The 22,263-nt window shown below is 34.4% G+C and overlaps 1 protein-coding gene across 2 annotated transcripts in view; it reads right to left on the bottom strand.

Annotated features, from left to right (window-relative positions):
• Positions 1 to 5,078, bottom strand: part of TNNI3K (TNNI3 interacting kinase) — a 267,960-nt gene extending 262,882 nt beyond the window's left edge. For both annotated transcript variants that reach the window (XM_019743776.2, XM_074334949.1), the window contains exons 1-2: positions 4,949 to 5,078; positions 4,261 to 4,369 (exon numbers count right to left, since the gene is read on the bottom strand). In XM_019743776.2, coding sequence (XP_019599335.1) covers positions 4,261 to 4,369; positions 4,949 to 4,988 — 149 coding nt within the window. In that variant the 5' untranslated portion in view covers positions 4,989 to 5,078. The remainder of the gene's footprint in view (positions 1 to 4,260; positions 4,370 to 4,948) is intronic.
• Positions 5,079 to 22,263: the final 17,185 nt, after the last annotated feature.

Genomic DNA, 22,263 nt, shown 5'->3' with positions numbered 1-22,263 from the left:
ATTCCATTTCCATTCCTCTTCTGTCTCATATGAAGCTCTTATTCCTAAGGTGCTATAAATTGCCATAAGCAAGATAATGGTTTAGTTCCTTTTGTCTTTTTAAAGTTTAATACTGTATAGCTATGCATTATGTTGTAGATGAAAGCTTTATCAGGAGACTATAGTATAGTTGAGCTGAAAGAAGTCTTGATGCACTATGGTGTGGAAAATCCCTTAATGAATGGACTTAGTATCTACCATAAATACCATAAAGAAACTTCTCATCGAATGAAAACAAAACAAAAACTCACAGAAAACAAAAACAAAACAAAACAAAACAGACAAACCTGTGTTTACATCAGTAATCCTCCACCTGTTACTCTAGTGTTAATTACGGTTTGAGGCATTTTATACAGTTTTACTGCTATCTACGTGTTTACAGTAAGCCTGATATTAGGCAGAATAACATAGTTGTTCATTACAGAAGTACCCCTTACAGTATGCAAAGCTTGAATAAAGATGAAAAAAAAAAGGTTTAAATACTTACCTGACACCTAGATACTCATTTAAATGTGATTTCATACAATCTTATATTTAATCTTCCCAAATACCCTTAACATTTTGGTGTGTGAGTCAATGAGTAAGACAATTTATATTCTCAGCACTCCATTCTTTTCTTTCCTTGTCATCCATCATTTTATTCTAGAGAAAAGAAAATCCTCTGAAATTTGCCCTAGGCACCATTGGCTTTCTTCCATGATGATGCTATCTGCCTGGACGGAATCAGACATAGCAGCTTTTGTTTGTTTGCTCCCTTGACTCCGTGTAGTTCATACTAGTTGCCAGTTTTCTGTTCACATGTTCCTCATTCCTTTATTGATATCACCCTCAGGCAGAGTTCTCAGAGCAACTTGGATTATCTTTCTAGATGTACAGTTTTCAAACTTTAGCATAAGTATAATTTTTTGCATGCAAAACAGTTACCTGGGTAGCTTGTTAAAAACTCAGGTTTCTGGAAGTCATCCTCAGAGATTCGGATTCATTTGATATGGGGTGGAGTCATGGAACACAACATGTTAGCACGCACTGCCGGCTACTCTATTGTAGGAAGTCCTTAGCCTTTGGAAAAACATGATTCTGGGATCCGGTAATCCTCTCCTTGGTTTCATTATTCTCACCTCTGGCTAACTGGACATTTCTGTATCTACCTGAATGGCTTCAGCACCAGGTTACCAGTCTTCCTCTCCACAAATTGCCCTACCATTATTCTCATGGAATTTCACATTCATTTTGATGAGCCTTCTAATACTCTATCCAGAAGACTCTTCACATCCCTCCTGAGCACAATCTTTAAAAGTTAGATTTCAGATTTTCAGATCATCTGGAATTGTTCTAGCATTTTACATTTTCACTTTCGAAAACATCCTCTTCATATAAAACATTTTATCCTAACTTTCTCACTTCCTAACTTTTAATAAATTATTTGTTACCCCCATTTGATAATAAAGCCATCAGTCTGCCCAATAAGACTGCCCTTATTTATCCAATGAATCACGATCTTAGAAACCTCTGATTATTCAACGTGTATTGTGTGTTAGGCCCTGTACTCAGCATTTAATGGACATCGTTTTGCAAATATCTCGTGAGGTTATTGTTAACCTAATTTTACAGATGCAAATGAGGCTCAAGGAGATTAAGTAAAATATATAAGGATACATACTGTGTAAATAGAAGAAATTGGATTTAAAACTGTATGACTGCAAAACTGTTACACCGACTGACATAGCTTTCTTATTCAACTTACATAAAATGGTCGAGACAGTTTTTCTTGCCTCCACTAGACTTTCCATGGTACGTATTCATCCTTGTCTATGTATGTTTATGTAAGTATATAAGTTTATTTATCTGGAATGCTTTTCAAAATTGATGACTGAATCAAGAACTCAAATCTTTTTTTATACGTGAAAACGATTTTGTTTTTCCTTTCACTTAGCACTTGTCATAGACTGTCTTCTGTGAATTATCTATTGATACATATGTGTTTTTCCTCAACCAGATTTTGAAATACTGGAGCAAGAAGCAAGTATAGTAAGAAAAGCTCTCTCTATGGAGTCAGGCATTGTTACAAATCACAGTTCCAGCATTTCTTGACCATGTGGTCTTAACAAGATACAATGTCTCTAGTCCTTAGTTTATTATTCACCAAAAATGACATTTTCTGTCATACATGGTCATGATGAGGATGTGTCTAGAATAGCACCTTAAATATAACTGGCACGATAAATCCTGAACTATCATCTTCCTGACACTGATTCCTGCCTCTCACCCTAACACTAACCAGCAAAGAAGGAGTCATATGTATAACGCACAGTGAGAATTGGGTGAAGTCAGTTACAGCAGGGGCTGTAGAAGCAACGGCTTGGTGTTGATGTGCTATGAGAAAATAACCTGCATGTCAAGCCCACTGCCAAGATTAGTCCTTAAAGGGATGTCTGCTTAAATTAGCCTCAACAAATTTACACAGTACTTCCTAAATTCAAAGCAATCAATATATAAATGAGTGAATAAATAAAGTTTTGACTACATAAAGTTGAGGAAAATCTCTTCAATTTAATTACATTGCATTCAGCATATTTATCTGTCAACAAGAGCTAGAGGACTTATGATGAAGTTCTATATTCATATCTCTTTTCCCACAAAACAGATATGTGTGTATAAATCTATCACACCAAAATGCCAGTCACATCTCTACATTTAAATGTTTGTCCATAACTGAGCATGTGATACTACTTACCAAAGGCAACCCAGTATCTACCCCTAAAAGTTGAAAACATTTATCAGGAAAGATATACATACCCCTATGTACATTGCAGCATTATTCATGATGGCCAAGGCATAGAAACAACCGAAGCGGCCTTTGATAGATGACTGGGTAAAGAAAATGTGGAACATATATACCATATGTGGGATATAAAACTAAAAGCAACAAATGAACAAGACAAACAAACAGACAAACAAAAACGCATAGACACAGACATTTTAGTGGTTACCAGAGGAAAACGGGGGAGGTGGGAGGTAGAAAAGGGTAAAGTGAGTCAAATATATGGTTACAGAGGAGATTTCACCTAAGATGGTGAACACATAATGCACAATACAGATGATGTAGTATAGATAGAATTGCACACTTGAAATCTATATAACTTTACTAATCAATGTCACCCCCAGTAAATTAAAAAAGTCAACCTAGGGTTTCTCCTCATGAGTGTCAGTGCTGAGTTAAACATCTTGGCCTAGTAACAGAGAATCAACTATTTCCAAACCGTACATTGAACATTTGTAAAGCCTTTATTAACCCACTGACAAATTTCATATAACTATATTATACATGGATTTTATTTGCCATTATAAGAGCTTCATATGTTTGAGATATCTGAATTTTTTGAAAAATATGTCACTTGGTCATTGCTTTACACTTGTTTTCCAAGTAAAACCCACAGAGTTCTTTGTCAAGAGTGCATTACAAGAATAACACAGCTATAAGTGAACATGGCTAATTGACCTACTGGAACTTTTCCTCAGTCAGTTCAGCTAACATACACTGAACTTCCAAAATGCATCTAGTTTCTCAATGCCAGATTCAATTTGTCCAAAAGGTTGCTTGTGTATATAGGGGTCCTGCTCCTCTTTTCTGAACATTTTGTGTCTTCCAAGGTTGTAACACTGTGCCAGATTATTTTTCTCTTGTTATCATGGACCAAAACCCACTGAAAGCCTGAAGCCAATATGACACATTGTTATATGATTTTTCAGGGGCAGAATGATACTCAGTTCCATTAAGAGATAGCCTTTAGATGTCAAGAGAACAGAGGGTGTGTTAAAATTGGACTTAACCCTAGTAGTCCAAAGAAAACAATGTTGTCAATAACCTACCCTCATTTGGGAAGAGAGTCTTACTGTTTGTTGCCGGCATGGCTTACAAGAATGATCTGATTCCAGAGAAGATTATTTGGAGCAGCAACAGCTTGCATTCAAAGGCTACCTCTTAGGTTCCCCTATTTTTTAAACTTTAGTGACAGGAGCATGTAAGTCATATTTTAAGATGAGGTATTTACATTTTCGGGGATATATAAATGGTCAAGAAGGGATACCCTTACATTCTAAGACTTGGAACACGACTGGTTACATCTGAGGTTATTAGGGTTGTGTTTTTAAATATATAGAGACATGTCTAAAAACAAGATAAATGATGAAGACACAGATACAAAAAAATAAAAACTTTACCCAAATATGTGCCTTAGTTCTGTAAGTTCTTTTTCTTTGATTTGCAGGTCATCTTCTAATCTTTCTGTTATAATAACGTAAGATTCACTGACCTTTTTCTTCCATTCATCTAAAAAAAAATAGGATTCATTCATAGCTGTTTTGCAAAATATAGGCATACATCATAATATACAATTAAACCTGTTTTTTATTCTAAATTCTACAATAATTTAAAATACTGATTGTGAGTTTAAAATGCAGATGTTTATATTTAAAATGCAATCATACTGAATTGTAATTAAGAACCCATTTGATATAATGTATTTACATAGAAGGATATATTTGACTTATTTCATTTGATTTTATTGCATTTTAATTATAGCAATCTCCAGTTGCTTGAAAAGTATTTTTAGGTTCTAAAAACTAGATACTTAAGATGTAATTCTAAAATCTCTATATTCATCAGTATTACACATTTCTTCTACACCATTATACCTAGGAACTAATATACTTTTGTAAGAAATCTTCTGTTTTCTCTAAAGATCTTTTAGAGAAAAATAATTTGAGTTCAGATAATCTTCACAACAATTTTGTATAATACACTGTCTTACCTTCTGTGTGAAAATTAACAGATATTTCAAGGAAATGTTAATTATCTACAGCCACTATTAAACCATGTTACATTTAAGGATATAAGATAATTAATTACCAGTGCAAGTTTGGGTTGGTCTAGACTTATAATTTCCCATCAGTTACAAGTTTCTTCTTTTCTCCAATGTAGTTCCTCACACTACAAGATTCCAAGTTCAAGTGCAGTGACAGTCCGGTTGAAAAATACTTTGATAGTCTGGCTAAAAATAAGCCTACTGCCAAATGGAATGTCATGCAACAGCGACAAAGAACAAAATAGTATGTACTTACAAGGGTAAAATCATAAAGGGAACTGATCAGCCTGCTTAAAAGAGCTGTATTAAAAATAAATGGCAAATGTTTCAATAGTATTATTTGCCTCCATCAATTGATTACCTACCCCAATATGCCTTTATGGACTATTTCTTTAGTAGGTATATCTAAAAAGTGGTTCAGTTACATCTGAGACCCACAAAGAGCTATTAAAACTACCTAGATCTTCTTTCAGGATCATTTTCTCCTGAACCAAAGTCATGGCAGTTGGAAAAGAGTGACTGGTGAGAGAATTATCTCTCTATATAAATAATGGAAAGCCATATCCTATTTCATGATTTCATGGTACTAATAGAAATGCTTATAAGTTTTGTGTACATTAGAGCTACAAAATCATATTTATAACAAGAAATGTTCAACATAGACCATGATTTATTTCTACTTTATTATGCTGACCTTAAGAATCACAGATGATGGGGGCGGCCAGTTAGCTCAGCTGGCTGGAGCGCGGTGCTCTTAACAAGGTTGCTGGTTTGATCCCCAGGTGGGCCACTGTGAGCTGTGCCCTCCATAACTAGATTGAAACACTACTTGACTTGGAGCTGATGGGTCCTGGAAAAATACACTTAAAATAAAAATTTTAAAAGTTTAAAAAAAATCACAGATGATAATCTAAGACACTGAGTTAGTTCTACACATAGCATTTCATAAAACAGTAACAAGAAAAATAAGATTATAAATAATAAGACTGAATGCTTGCTCTATGCCAGACACTCACACGATCCTCCAAGGTATATATTATTCCCATATTATGAGGAAGAAAATCCAGATTTGCTAGTAGGTGATGGAGTGTGGAATCATTTCTGATCTATATGATTCTAAGGTCCAAGCTAGATGTCATTATTGATAGATCTTCTATAATTCCTCTTTTTTTCATTTCCCATTTACTTCATGAGAGCATATCCATAATTTTATTGATATAAATTAACTCAGGGTATAATGTAGATAGAATAAAAGGAAAACAAAGGAACAAAGCTACCTGATTTTAAACTATGTACTTCTTTTCTATACTGTAATTATTTCTACAAAGTGTAAGTTTTAATGAAACCGGTATAGATTTCATAATTACAGTTGAATGTTCAAATAACTGTTTCTTTTTGAAGCAAAGGTTTAGACCCATTTATGATTTCCCACAACTTTTTTCTCAGCAAAGATAGTTTAAGGTCCAGAGGGAGGGCTTCCATCCTGATCAGGTGTAATTGTAGAAGTAGGTGTCTGACTTTCTGGACACCTCTGTCCTCCCCTGGATATAGCTTTCCTTATTCTTCTGGGTACATGCTGCCATGCTGTTGATGTCTGCTATACTTTTGGGGACTCTGTTTATTTGGCCCATGTATTCTACATTTTCTTTGTTTGAAGACTAGCCATCTTCAGTTACATTAGCTTCCTTTCAGCACTTGTGTGACCCCCATCTCCTCAGGAAAGAAGTCTTTGCTTTCCCCAAGAGCGGGCATGCCATCAGGACCATAGACTTAGGCACCTGACTGACTTACTCAAAGCTTCCTTGTACTAAACACCATACTAGATAGTTTCATTTTAAAGGCTAGCAATCTCCCAAGGCTACAACGTGGAAAATAATTCACAAGCGTAATTCACAAGCTCTCTCTTCTCTCCAATTTCCTTAGTACAATCCGTGGTTTTCAATACCTTGAATCCAGAGGGACAGGGATAAGAGGCAGAGCTCTAGGCCTTCTTGAGGACATCTAACTTTATGTATTTTCTTGATTTCCTTTCTTATGTCTCTCCCCACTATCTCAGATCTTCTGCTAGTGTATGTGTGCGTGTATGTGTGTGTGCATCACCGCGTCAATGAAAGAAAATCTAGTTCTTAAACCATTTTTCACTGTTTTCTCCAATTTCCTTTTTGGGACATAACATAAAATTAATACACTGACTTTTAGGATTTTTCCTTTTGATTCTCAAAAACCTTTTTACTTTCTCAAAAAGGCTTGTTCTTCCAAATGAAAGTTTTAGTGTTCAAAGCTACTATTTCTGCTGTGGGTTTGAAAATCCAGATGCTGATCTCAAATGAATTTTTCCACACTCCGAGGAAATAAATTTTGCTCAAAAATGGGAGGAGAGTAACATAAAAAATGCAGAAAATGATTATCTTAATATCTAAAGTATTACATATTGTTGAACTATAACAATTTCCTAGTTCTAAAGGAACAATATCTTTAAGCTCCTTTTAAGAATGTGAGTCTAGGTAACACATTGAGGGCAGTGGATTAATCCTCCTTGGTGCCTTTAGGGAGGTGAAACCAAGGCTGGAATAAGTAAATGATCCAGGATAACACTCTTGTTTTTATCTCTAAAGAATGCTGGCAACAGATTAACAAGAGAAACAAACAAACAAAAAACTCATAGACATGGACAACCGTTTAGTGGTTACCAGAGGGTAAGGTGGAAAGGGAGTGCTAGAAGAGGGTAAAGGGTCAAATACATGGTGATGGAAGGAGAACTGACTCTGGGTGGTGAACACACAATGCAATACATAGATGATGTATTATAGAATCATATACTTGAAACCTATATAATTTTACTAACCAATGTCACCTCAACAAATTTAATAACAAAAATGATGGAGAGCATCCATGTGGAAGGAGGAAATATTTTCCCCAGTACTCAGTACATTTCTATTAAAATTACTTCTTTCTACCTTGGGTTGACCATATGTTCTAAACCGAATTCTACTCATCCCAGTTCTGAGACTTCTAGTAGTATGGAAAACATGTTATGTCATATATTATTAAAAAACACAACTTAATTACAAAAAGTGATCATCTTCTCAAAATTTAGTAAAAGTAAATGGCACCTGAAGGCACTTTGTAAAAAAATTAGAAATCTGGGCTCTAGCCTCAGAAATTCTGATTCCATAGATGGGGGTTTGGGTCCAGGAATCTGAATTTTGTCAGACATAGCCTAGTGATTCTAATGTAGATGCTACTTGGGGCATTCTTGGGGGGAAGGGGCATTGTTTTCAGGTCATTCAAAGTGAAATGCCAATTTAGCTGAAGGTTTCTGAGCTTTCAAATTCCATGAAAGAGAAGAGACAATTGGAGTAAAAAGAAAAAGGAGATTGTTTCATTCTCAAAGAGTTCTATCCTGTGTTAATCATTGGGGTAATAGACGATTTGGCTGTGCACGTATATTCTCATATTTTAAAAGTGATTCACGAAAAAAAAAAGTGATTCACGAAAAATGGAAGCAACCAAGATGCCCTTCGATAGAAGAATGTATAAACAAATTGTTTGTATAGCCATACAGAAGAATATTATTCAGTGAAAAATGAAATGAGGTACCAAACCAAGAAAAATCATGGAAGACCCTTAAATGAATATTGCTAAGTGAAAGAAGCCAGCCAAATAAGGCTACATGTGATATAATTCCAACTATATGACATTTTGGAAAAGGCAAAACTATGGACACAGTAAAGAGCTCAGTGATTGCAAGGAGGAGTAGGGAAAGGGGAGGGATGAATAGGTAGAACACAGGTAATCGTTAGGGTAGTGAGATTATCCTAAAAGATATTGTCATGGTGGATACATCACATGCATTTGGTAAAACAGTACTGTGAAATGTGGACTTTAGTTAATAATAATGTATCAATATTGGTTCATCAATGGTTAACAGATGTATCCAGACTAACATAAGATATTAATAATTGGGGAAACTGTGGCAGGGTGGAGGAGGGGGAAGGAAGGAGTATATGGGAACTATGTACTTTCTGCTCAATTTTTCTATAAATTGAAAACTGTTTTAGCAAAAAACATCTATAAGTTTTTTTAAATTAAGGGAAAATATAAAACAAGAAGTAAATATGACCAAAAATTAGTAATTCCTTACCAAGACCACATAAATAAAACCAGAAATGAAAGAGAAGTTACGACAGACACCACAGAAATTCAAAGGATCACACAAGAATACTATGAAGGGCTATATGCCACCAAATTCAATAACCTAGAAGAAATGGACAAGTTCTTAGAAATACATAACCTTCCTAGACTGAATCATGAGGAACTGAAAAATCTATACAGACTGATAAACAGTAAAGAAAGTGAAACAATCAAGGAATATTTACAACTTATAAGGAAAAGCCTCCTCTAAGGAATGACCATTGCAAAATGTACATAAACATATTCTAATACTCCTTCAATCAGCCTAATACATTCTTTCTGAATTCCTTTATTTTGGGTTCATGATTTATTTATCCCAATCTACACTTGTGCATCTGCTATTTGTATTTTATACTAGTCTCCTCATAAATATTTCAAAGGATGCTTTCAAGATGAAAATGACAAAAATTGACCATTATATTTCTTCCATCTTTATGATTCCAACAGAAAAATTATGAAGAACATGTATCCCATAAAATCAAATGAATGTAATTGGAACAATTCTTATCACATTTAGGAGTGTGAGTTCATTTACACTTAAAACCTAGATCGTTCTTACACTTTAAATGAGTTTTTAGCAATATGTTCTCAAGTTCTAGGGAAGTTTAGATTTTCAATGTGTTGCATCTGGTTGACAAGCAATTAAGAGAATAATTGCTTTAAACACAATAAGCCAGAATTACTAATTAGCATATATTAAGGCTTTTTTCCTTCTTTTTAGTAAACATTAAATTACTTATATTAAAATAAAATTATTTAAAGGAAAATTGAGCATTGTCTAAGGTGTCTACAACTATTCAATTTAAACATTTTTGATTAATTTCTTTTTAAATACTATATTTCTGCATTTAAACAAGCATAATTTGTAAGATTCTTATTTGTCAAACAAGTTTCATTTTTGTCCACTGGAATATCTAAATTTATACTATGTTAGATGGAACTATAAATCACCATTATGAATCTGAATACTGTTGAGGTAATATTAATATTAATCTTAAAAAACGAATAGGACTTGAGAATATATAATGAAAGTAAATATGAAAAAGTCAATAGCACAGTAATTTAAACAGGTGTTCTCAGTATCTCTAACTGTGAGAGTATATTAAAGAAAGAAAAAAAAAACTATCTTGCTATTTTTGTTTCCAATGTATACTACAACTGCAAATGCAAAGATCTTAATGCTTGCTGTGCCTTCCTTTGTTGCTGGGTGAACATAAAGTAAACTTTATTACAGAATTTAAATTAAACAGTGATGAGTCATATCTGGGTCATTCCCTAATACTTTCTTTTTCCAAATTGATAGGCTTCTTTCAAATTGTCAGCTCAGCTGCTCATTCGTTGATTGATTGATTTATCCATTCAATAAGCATGTACTGTACTGAGCAATCCAAAGAGCTCACGGGGGCAAGTGCAATAAGGCATTTGTCCTCTGATAGCGATATACATGAATGGTAATGAGTTGGTGCATCTAATAAGACTTAGATTCCAATCAGAAAAAAAAAAATTCTTGAGGCATTAAAACCTTCAGAATTATCTAAACTTCATGACTCAGGCCACTTCCATTCCCCTTTACCCTTCTTTTTACCCCTAAGAGCCAGCTGGCCTGCTAAGGAAATACCACTGTGTTGTAATTATAGTTCAGTTAATAACTAATTATTGTCTTTGGGCAAATAACAATTCCATGCCTGAGGCTTCTCATTTATAACAAAATAAAGAAAAAAAAACGGGGGGTGGGGGGAGGAGGCAAACAAAGTGAGTTCTACTTACATTGAGTTATTTTCATTTACCAATTAAATTATCCACTTGTGATTGTACCTCAAAATGAAAACTAATTTGATGTAGATAGGACAAATTATTTAAAGGTTCAAAAAGCAGACCTGTATAACATGTGGTTGTTAGAGCCTGCTGAGTGATTCCTTATGACCAATTTTTTGCTTAATCCCTCCAAGCAGAAACAATCTTAGTAAGCAGTCTGTCCAAGCATAGTTATCATTATTTTTGTTACATCTCCTCCTAAACCATAGTGGAAGGATGGTGACAGTGGTTCTCATGACATTTGCTTTATGCTCCTCTCCTGCCATCCTGTATTATATTAACATCAGCCTTTGGAATGTCCTCAAAGATTCTTGATCTCCCTTCTGTGCACATGGTTTAGTGCAGCATCCCACCAATCAAAACTGACACTGATTCAATTGGATAAAATGTGCTATCCATTTTACAGTTTAGTTGTGGGAATACCCTGGCTCTTTTCACAGCCGAAATTTTGTAGTACAGATAACCTGGCATAACCTGAATATAAATTTTTTTAAAAATAGATTGCTATAATTAAATTAGTAGAAAGCTATTGAGGGTACAAAACTCAACTTCTACCCATAGACTCATTAATGGATCAATATATTTGATTGGGTGAATCAACAGAAAGTCACAGTTGGTAGGGCTACACAGCTTTCTGATTCCTTGCTGCAGAAGCTATTGTCTCTAACGCCAATTATTGGGGTTTTTGTTATATCAAGTCATGCTTCAGAGCATCCTGAATGCCACGCAGCCTTGGGATAATAAACTCAACTTAAGTGCTTCCAATTTTAGAGCCAACAAATGTCCTAATAGATTTTTTATTTTATTAGCATCCAAATATACTCTTCTCACCCTGTATTCAAGTTTAATAATCTGTGTACGTGTGTATGTATTAAAAATTTTGTTTTTAATTAAAATTTGTGAAATATATCCATACATTTTGGTACAATTTTACTCCCCTTCTTTAATATGGCTTATTAAGAGTAGTCTATAATTGTTGTGAATTTCAAGACAATTTGTTTTCACACATGTAAAGCACTTTTAGAAGTTACCACTACATTTGAAATAAGTGTGTATTGTACTTTCCTAGTCCGTAATAAGTAGAGTGATTGCCTCTACTATTATTGTCCTTATCTCCCATGAAAAGGTGTATAGCTGTATTCCTACTTCAGAACCTCTGAGGAGTCTTTACCAACTCCATTAACTATTTTGACCATTTCCTCCTTGCTGTTCACATTGTAACTAATACCCTGCTTTGTTTCTTGAACCCATAATTGTGGTCACTTGAGCTTCATACTATTGGAGAAAAATGTGAACGAGTAGATTTAGCTCAGTCTAAAAACCTTAAAAAACTATTATCAATACTTCAGAGGCTTGTTCTGAATTACAGAGTGGTAGAAGGTGCACACTTCCTTCTTGCCCAAGGATCCCCACCTTTCCCATAGTATTAACCTTATCATTTAAGATCACACCCTCCTGAGTTCTAAAGCAAATGATACAAAGATGCTTCTAACTCGGGTATCTCTGATGCCTAGGTGTATTCAGTCATTGTGGAATATACTGGATTCAATTTCCAAGTCTTGAATCTAATTATTTAAGTTGGTCTACTATGTTATACCATTTCCTAACTGCTGACCAGAGTTTCCCAAGTTGAAGTCTAGGTCTGATTACACAAACTGTTACCTAAAACTGTCTTCATATTTTTCTACTCCATATATGCAGCCAGGGGAAAAATGATGGAGCCTGTGGTGAAGGGATACCAGGCATTTGGAATTTGTGAGGGCCTTTGGTAAATCAGAATGAGAGATGAATACATGTTACCACATTGGGGTTTAGCAAATTAAGTCCATTGCCATCTTTCTGAAACTTTCATTTCCTTTCATGTTGAAAGGCATCCAACTCATCTATAGCTATAATAGTTAACTCATTAAATAATAACAATAGTTATCTATAGATCCTCTAAAGACCACACTTCCTCTCTTTGACTATTCCATGATACTCATTTCTTATAGAATCTAAATATGCACTAATCCACAAAATAATCTTGAGATGATATTTCAGGACTTCATTCCTTAACTTTATTAAGAGTGGCTATTACACCTGCTCCTTTTTGATGACCAAACATATTTATATTTGTCAATTATGTACTAAAATTATATGTATATACACATGTATATGCATAGATGCATATATTATATACATACATACACATATATACAGTATAGCTATCTAATTATACAAACACACACACACACACACATATATTTCAAGAGCAGCAAGAATATAAAACAAACTGATAACACTTAAGTCTTACTCTAGGTTAAACCTATATGACTGTTAAACCTTTGATACCTACTTCTATCAAAGCACCTAAGGAAGACAGACTTAATGTTTTTGTCTCTCCTGTTAGGCTGGGAGCAACTTAAGAGCAGAAATTATGTCTTATTCATTTTTGTATTCCCAAAAGCCTAGCATAATACCTGACAGATATATATGTAAACTCAATTGTTTTGGATTGAATTGAATTGGACTAAACTGAACCAAAGTGAATTGAATTGAACCAATTGAATTGAGCAGAATCAATCCCTTCAGTAAGGCAAATATTACTAAGGTCTTGAAAAGAAGTAAAATGAGTATAGATGAAGGCATAACCAATTCTGCAGACGAAATACTAGTATTTTGAAATTCCACACAAAGATAATTCAAACAATTTTTAATCTATTTCCCTCATCTTCTATTTAAAAGTTTACCTATATCATAAGAGGTTTTTGCATTACTTGGCATTACTACTAGCATTAGTCATTTACACAAGTTATGTGATAACCTAGCAATAATTTACAAATCAGACCTTCAGGGAGCTTTGAAAAATGACAATTACCAGGACCGATTCATGATCAACCAAATCAGAATCTTCCGGGCTTAGGGCCTTGAATTAGGAAAAAGCAAAACAAAACTCAAAAAGTGATTTGGACACAGCTGTTCCATAAGTGTAAGGCAGGATCCTTGTCTGTAAATAATTTATAACCTCATTTGATACTGGAAAATATAATTAACTCTACAAAGTAGCTCTTGATGAGTGTCAAGAGAATGGTGCAAAAACCACCTACTACATACATTCAGAAGAGGAAAGGGCTATATTGGAAGGATTTTTTAATATACCAGACTTGAAATAGGTCTTGTTACTTGTGGAGTTTTTAAAATCTTAGAAGGAACAAAAACAATGATTTAATCTGGAGCATATGATAAATTGAGAGCTTGGACACTATTTAAATCTTTATATCACTTCAGAGGATTCAGACAAATTATTAAGATTTCATTAAAATCCCTATCATTGCTCTATACATAAAACAAATTAAACAAAACTGATGGGACCAAAGTAATTTAAACTTCATCTTCGATTTTTTTTAAGACTAACAATTGATGAGATTAAGTTAGGCAAAGTCATAAATAACAAATGACAGAAAAATTACACAAAGTGGCAGCAATGGTAGAAAATAAGAACAGGAAAGATAGTAAGCATTTCAAAAGGAAAATAAAGTCAAACTGAGAGAGCTCAGAAATGTTAAAAAAACACATACTTATTAGAAGAGAAACACCTGGGGAGTAGCAAAAGTCAGTGTTCTATCAGTGAAAGAAATATGCAAATTACATATGAATTCATGGTACATTAATGCAAGAAACACACTGTAGAAAGTTAGTAGTTTAAACAGAGGCATCATTGTATAAATAGAATAGCAAACATTTTGCTTATAAATCTATTAAGATTACATTTGAAATGTAGCATTTGATGTGGGACACTTACTTCATTAGTGTAATGAAAGAAAGAATAAGGAAATAAAACTTTTCTTAGAAATGCAGGAACGGATTATGAAATATTAATATATTTGTCCTGGCTAAAGAAAGTAATTGTATATATCCTCTAAAGACTCCTTAATAATCTCAATAAAATCTCCTCGCTATCATTACTGAATGAACAGCACATTCTGAACCACTTAGAAGTTTTTTGTTTTGTTTTTTTAAATTTCAATTTGCAAAGGCTTTCTAATAAGTTTTATCAAACCATTCCAGACTCTCATTGCCCAGTGGTCCTTGGAGTTCATATATCTTGACTTTTGGTTTAGCGCAGAACAGAGTGAGTTGATAATAGAGCTGGGAACGAAGCTAGAACGCTGTCCGATTTTTATACTTTGCCCTATGTTGAGCTTTATGCTTAACTAGAAAATTATATTCTGTTTTTATTTACTGGAAAACTTTCAAGAAAGTTTCATTACTTTAGCTAATGTCTGACTATGGGCTATAAAATATGCATTTATGTAAGTATTTTGGTTATTGCTGATGTTATTTTTCTGCTAAGAGCCATGAAAGAAAAGGTTTATGCAGTATAGCTAACTACATAAACACACTCTTTTTACTCTTTAAATCAGATTGATATAATACTATCATATGTGGCATCATTTCTATATCAATAAAAAAACCACCTGCAACTGAATATTTAGTTCAGCACAGATGATGATAAAGTCTTGTAAAGACAAAAAGTAGCTATTCATGTATAAACAAAAACATCTTCCAGAATATATGTGTTTAGATAGAATATAAAACATAGGATTAAAACACTAAGTTTTGAAATCAATCTAACTTTTTTATTAAGTGTTATACATATGAATTTTTAGAGACATGCAAATTATTTTTTAAAAAATCTGCAAAGTTGAACTCTCTTTACCAAATGCTAGTCATTATTGCTGAAACCTCCTTATTATAGATTCCTCACATTTCACAGACTACTGGGAAGGAACCATATTTATTTTGCTCTTAGTAATTCTCAAATACACATGGAATCAAAGCTCAAACCAAATTGTGGTTAGCATCGGACACCTGTTATTCCTTGATTCCTTTCTAAAACAAACTTATTAGGAGTCCCTGCTATGATGATGGTGCATTTTGCGCACTTGAAATAAATAATGTACAGGAATAATTCAAATGCATATTCAGTGGGAAGCCATCTGGCTCCATGTGAATTTATGAATATTTTAGCTTGCTCAGCTAGTCAAAAGTAAAATTTTGCACTTGGGATTATCATGTAGATTTATGACACTATTGTAAAAAAATTTTGCTTTTATAAATCAATGATTGACACATCTACTAAAGCATAGTTTCTTTCATCATGGGTTGAGTCTACTTACACTATGTATAATATTGCTTAGTTTGGAAGTTATTATAATTCAACTTGAATTAGAACATGCAGTGTTTTATTAGAGTAGTTGCAATAAAAAGAAAATCTTGGCATTGGGTTGGACTCTATAGGTTATTGTAGTGGACACTGACGTGGCACCCAGATCTTTCTTCAATGAAGGGCTTATTACCTCATCTACTGGGGAGGCTGTCAGCCCATTCACGAATTACCTCAGCACAGAGCTATCTTGCCAAGATACTCCTTCCCAAGGCGCCCATACCCAATGATGACTGATAAGTGGCATAAATCGGGGCCACTCAGCTCCAACTCAGGACAGCACTAAAGTGCCATTCAAGCACCAGAACTCCTCCTGCACTGTCATGGGCCTGCAGCACAGGTTGACTTTTCCTTTCTGTTCAACTCAATTATTGTCCCAAGGACACTCCTGAAGAAATACACTGCATTTTAACCTCCATCTCAGATTCTGCTTTCCAGAAAACTCAACCTTTATCTAACAATTATCTAATGCAGCTATTATCTAACCCTATCATTTACCTTAAACAACTCCTGGGAAAACTTTTGGTAAATGTCTTCCGGTGACTTTGCATAAACACTTCTGGTATTAGGAAGCTTATCTCATAAGGCAACCCACTCTATTAGTGGACACAGCTATTTCTAATATTGTATAAACATTTTCTTCCTTGTAATATCTGGAACCATACAAAACTAACTTCATCATCCTACTGATTTAATCATTAATGAATTAAATGACATTCCGATGCATGCTCACAATTTATGAGAGAATTATATTTTTAACATTTTTAAGAATAATACTTCAGTAATTAGAAATATATATTTGAGAGTTGATAGCACACTGATGTATGAGGACTGACAATTCCATTTGCAAACTTGTTGTAACAATGTCGCTAACCTTTTTTGATATCAGAGGGATTATTCATTATGAATTTGTACCAACTGGACAAACAGTTAACCAGGTTTACTATCTGGAAGTGCTGAAAAACCTTTGTGAGAAAGTCAGACCACCTGAACTTTTAGCCAACAATTCATGGCTCTAGCATCCTACAATACACCAGTTCACACAACACTTTCTGTGAGGGAGTTTTTAGCCAGTAAGCAAATAACTGTATTGGAACACCTTCCCTACTCACCTGATCTGGCCCCCAGTGACATCTTTCTTTACCTGAAGAGAAAGGAAATATTGAAAGGAAGACATTTTGATGACATTCAGGATATCAAGGGTAATATGATGACAGCTCTGATGGCCATTCCAGAAAAAAAGTTCCAAAATTGCTTTAAAGGGTGGACTAGGTGCTGGCATCAGTGCATAGCTTCCCAAGGGGAGTACTTCAGAGGTGACCATAGAGATATTCAGCAATGAGGTATGTAGCACTTTTTCTAGGATGAGTTTGCGAATGTAACTAACTGTCAGACCTCAAGAATGCATGATATCCCAAAGGAGTGAATGTGGATAGAAAAATCTAAGCCCAAAGACCTATGACCCTCCAGTGATACAAGTTAAGAATAATAATGAGGAACAAGTTAAGGAGACGTGAAAAGAGTGACAAATGAGTTAGGAGAAGAACTAATATTGTGGGGTTCTTGAAACTAAATGAAACATGCATTTCAAAGGAGTGATCAATCGAGACAAATGCTGCTGAAAAGAAATAAAGATGAGAACTAGAAAGAGTACTGGATTTATCAAAATGGAGAGCACTGGGAATTCTCAGATGAATAAATTTAGTGGAGTGGGGTTTGGGATGGTGGGTAAAGCTTGATTGAACTGGGTTGAAGAGTGAATCGGAGTAAGATATTGGAGAATGGAAGTGCAGATGATATATGTTCTCCAGGAATTCAGATATTTGGGAAACATTTTGAACATCAGAGGGGCTTAGAATGGAGATTGAGCTAATGCTGCCTATATCTAAAGGGGAAGCAAAACTCCAGCTAACATCTGATTACATATACTAAATATGGAAAAGGTGAAAACAAACAAACAAACAAACACTGTATGTGGTGAAGAGACTGCAGACGATCACCAAGCAAAACTTCACAGAAAAAGATGCACAGAATATTAGAAAATAGCATAAGTCATCCGTCTAAAAGGCAATCTTCAGGAGAGCAAAATGAAATATAGATATCCAATCACTGAAGCAAGGTTGAGATGGCCACAACATTCCTTTTTCCCTCAATGCTCAATACAACTCATGGTCAATCTGCTAAAATACATATATTTCATTTGCAGTCTCTCTGCAAATCTCCCTTCATGCACAATTACAAAAATCAGATGATAGTTTATTACTGCACATGAAAAGGTGTTACACTGCATTAGCCTAAGTAACAGTAAATGGTAGCTTAAATAAGGGTTGAGAAAAGTGGACGGGTTTTGGTTGCGCTTCCGTGTATGGACTGTACTTACTGAAGAATTGGAAGAAAAGATGAGGGAAGAGTATGTGAGGCTTCAGGGATGACTTCTAGGTTTTTGCCTTGAGCAATTCGGTGGATGATTGCAGTATTTACCAGATGGAAAAACTCATCAGGACTGATGGGAAGAAGATTAAGAGCTGTCTAAACAGAGATGTCTACTGGAGTGTTTTCAGTAAGGGAGCGGTATGAAGCAGGCAGGTACATAAGCAAAACAAGAATTCAGTGTTGAATGGACTATGATGGCTAGGAAAGATAACTTCAAAAGCATTGTAAATGAAACATAGAGTATTCTGATGATACAATGTGGCTAAAAGATGTTTTATTTTTGTTGTTTATTTATTTTTATCTTTTGTGAAATTACAGCATGTTTGTAGTCTAGAGATATGGGGAGACATAGATTGCTGATATCAGAAATATGGATAATTTTGTAATTCGCTCCTTCTTTAGGGAACTAATGGCAAATGCCTCCTTTGCTTCTAAATATCAGCAATTATAAGAAAAAAGAATTTCTCTAAAACTACATTTTCTCCCTCCATTCTCATAGGCTAGCTTCCACATACAGCTTTTGACTTGACTGGAAATGGTTAATTAGAAACTCTATCAACTTTAACCAATTATAATGAGTGATGATCTTTCTTATTAAATTTCATTAAAAATTGATCCCAGTGATATATAAGTAGTGAATTTTATAAGTTAATTTATGACCTTGTCAGTTGCCTGTATATGTAAAATCTGCACCCAGACCACACGTTATGATACTTATTTCTTTGCATACTAAAAGTTTTCTAGGTTTAGATTTTATTAAAAATGTTTAAAACTTCTCTGAAGAACAGCATATTAGTGAATATAATTTACTTTTTCAGCCCCCAAGGCCAAAAATAATAGGAAAGAAACCAATCATGTAAAACTTCACTGAGTAGTACAACAGTTCTGAACTTGCAAATGCAAGGAACACTTACTTGATTTTCAGAGTTGTGTTTTAAAAGATTTTTGCCTCAAGACGTAAATGCTTTAATTCTTTTCTGGGCAACTTGATACTCTTACAATGAAAATTAACTTGAACCATCTGAATGTTCTGCAGAGGGAAAAGAATGGTTACTAGTGAACAGAAGAAATTAAAACAAAACAAAACAAAACATTTACATTACTTAGCTACAGTGTTCATTGTAGCAAAGATTTTAAGAGCTTTTATGGAGGCTGGAGATTCAACAAGCAGATCGGTAATACACCATAGAACAGTGCCCAAAGAATATACACATTAGAGTTTAGATTGTTTCAGTGATGCATTGAAGCACAATTGGAGGGATATAATTCTGGCACCAAGAGCTGAGAAATGACAGTAGCAGATGGATTGCACCAGTCTGCAGCAATCAGAGATAAATTGCTCTGTTTGAATGGTTGAATTTTATACTTTGGAAGGCCACTAGATTCCTGCAAGCCAGAGGCTTCAAAAGATAGACTATTTGTCCAACGAGCCCAGGAAATATTAAGTCTGTTAGTTTCAATCATTTATTTGCATGGGCAATAATACCCTTGGGATGAACATCTTTAGACACAAATGTCAATAATTAAACCGCTTTACAGGTGAATGATAACAGTGACTAATTCACAGTCACCCTCCCTCTTCACCTCTTTCAAATATCAATGCAGTAAGGAATCAGCAGCTTCTATTATTCCTTTATTCCCATTTTTAGCCTGACCCAAAATTGTGTTCTACTAGACTATAGCCAAACTGGCAAGTTGGAATGATACGGCAAATTTGGTTTGTTGTGGCTCAATGTAGATAGCTCTGCCAGGGACAGGAACTAGTTCTTGCCCACCAGACTAGTGTAATTTGCATATATATATATATATATATATATATATATATATATATATGTAAACACACACACACACACACACACACACACATACACCTAGGGTGCCAAAAAATGTATGCATATTTTACAAAAGGAAAAAAAACACTATTAAAATTGTAATACTCAATATAAATTGATAACAAAGATGACTACAAGTCATGTTTATCCTTTTTTGTACATCTCGAGTATATATATATATATATATATATATATATATATACACACACACACACTAATCAGAAATTTCTGTGAACAAAGCAAACAGAAGCATGAAGAACACTAGTATGTTATATGGAGCTTAGCACATTTACATTGGCGGGAAGGAGAATGTACAGTAACCTCTGATCAAGTTCAATACAAGGAATATTAATAATAGTTTCACTAAGTATAAATAGTAAAAGTTCCAGTCCTCAACATCAGTAGAAATTGGCTTTGTCTAAACAAAATTTTAGAAGTGCAAAAGATTTAAGTTAAACTCAGCAGCTAATGGTTGCTTCAATTATTTCTATTGCACTAAGTGAATTTAAAAAGACAACTTTCAAATAAATTTAAAAATGTCTTTTCTTTAAAAATTGGGTCTTGACATAGATGAAGACTTGTGTTCCATTTAACAACAAAAAGAACACCTGAAAATCTTAGAAAATTTCGAGCTACATACACACACACACACACACACACACACACACACACACACACACACAGAGCTTTTTCTTTCCATCTGAATTCTGTTAGACTGCTAGACTACATCAGGGTGTCTGGCCCTCCAAGTGGCTCATGATCAGAGGACATCACGTTGTATGTGAATGACATGCAATTTTGTACACCAGTTATCAGCGGAATGTGACAGCCACACGTACATTTTGCAGCAGGCAAACTTTTGAATTGGGCTCTATAATGAATTTGGTAATCTATGTATAACAGGAAGTATTGACGCAGGTTGTGGGAATGCTGGATTAACACCATTTTTTTTTCCAGCATTATCACTTAGAATTTTTGAAGATTTATTGCAACTTAATATATACATTGATACACACTTTTTCTCTTTTGCTTAGTTTGGTGAGTAAATGCCTAAAGTACAAGATTAATGCCAAATGTTGGATGTTTTTTCCATGCCCCTTGGTCACTGCTAATTAACTCATCAATAAGTTTATGTCATATATTTAGTTACACGTAGTACACACCTTTACAAACCTTTATAGCATATGGTCTAAGAGCTGTGATTTTGTGAAACAACATAGTAAATCTAGAGGAAATGTCAATTTCTTACATACACAAGCATGGGATTATCACTTCAGTTGTTAAGGACACTGTTGGTACACAGACAGCACTACATACCAAGGAAGGCATCTTAAGGCAAAAGGCACTGCCAAGTTCTTTGGAACAGACATTTCAAGCAACTAGAATCCATACATTGTGCAGAATTATGATTAAAATGATGCTCAGCAATTTGTTAGAAACGTCCCACTGACTTTGAGTAGAAGGCACCTTCTAGACATGAGAGTAAACCGAGGCTAAAACTAAAACAAGCAAAAAAAACCCCACAAACCCTGAATTTTGTCAAATACCATAAAAAACTTGCAGAACAGGTATCTGGCATACACAAATTGGAGGAAAATCCAGACAGTAGTGTGGTGGGGGCACTGAGGAAGTGCAACTTTAACATTCTCTTTGATGGCACAGAAAATGGTACAGGGTAGAAACACATGGATATCAGTAACTCGAGTTGAAAACTGCTTCAGAAAGTTTGATTCTGATTATGAAGTGTTAGAATAGCCTTGACTACATTTCAATATTTCATTTTGTTTAATTATATGTATATGCAAGTGGGTGAAATGATAAAAATCTATACTTAAGTGCACTTAAAAAAGATCTCCAATAAACATAAAAAACTTCAAGC

This window comes from Rhinolophus sinicus, linkage group LG06 (genome assembly GCF_036562045.2).
Source record: "Rhinolophus sinicus isolate RSC01 linkage group LG06, ASM3656204v1, whole genome shotgun sequence".
Classification (NCBI taxonomy): domain Eukaryota; kingdom Metazoa; phylum Chordata; class Mammalia; order Chiroptera; family Rhinolophidae; genus Rhinolophus; species Rhinolophus sinicus.
The sequence above is the reverse complement of the archived record's forward strand: the minus strand, read 5'-3'. Positions and strand labels throughout refer to the sequence as shown.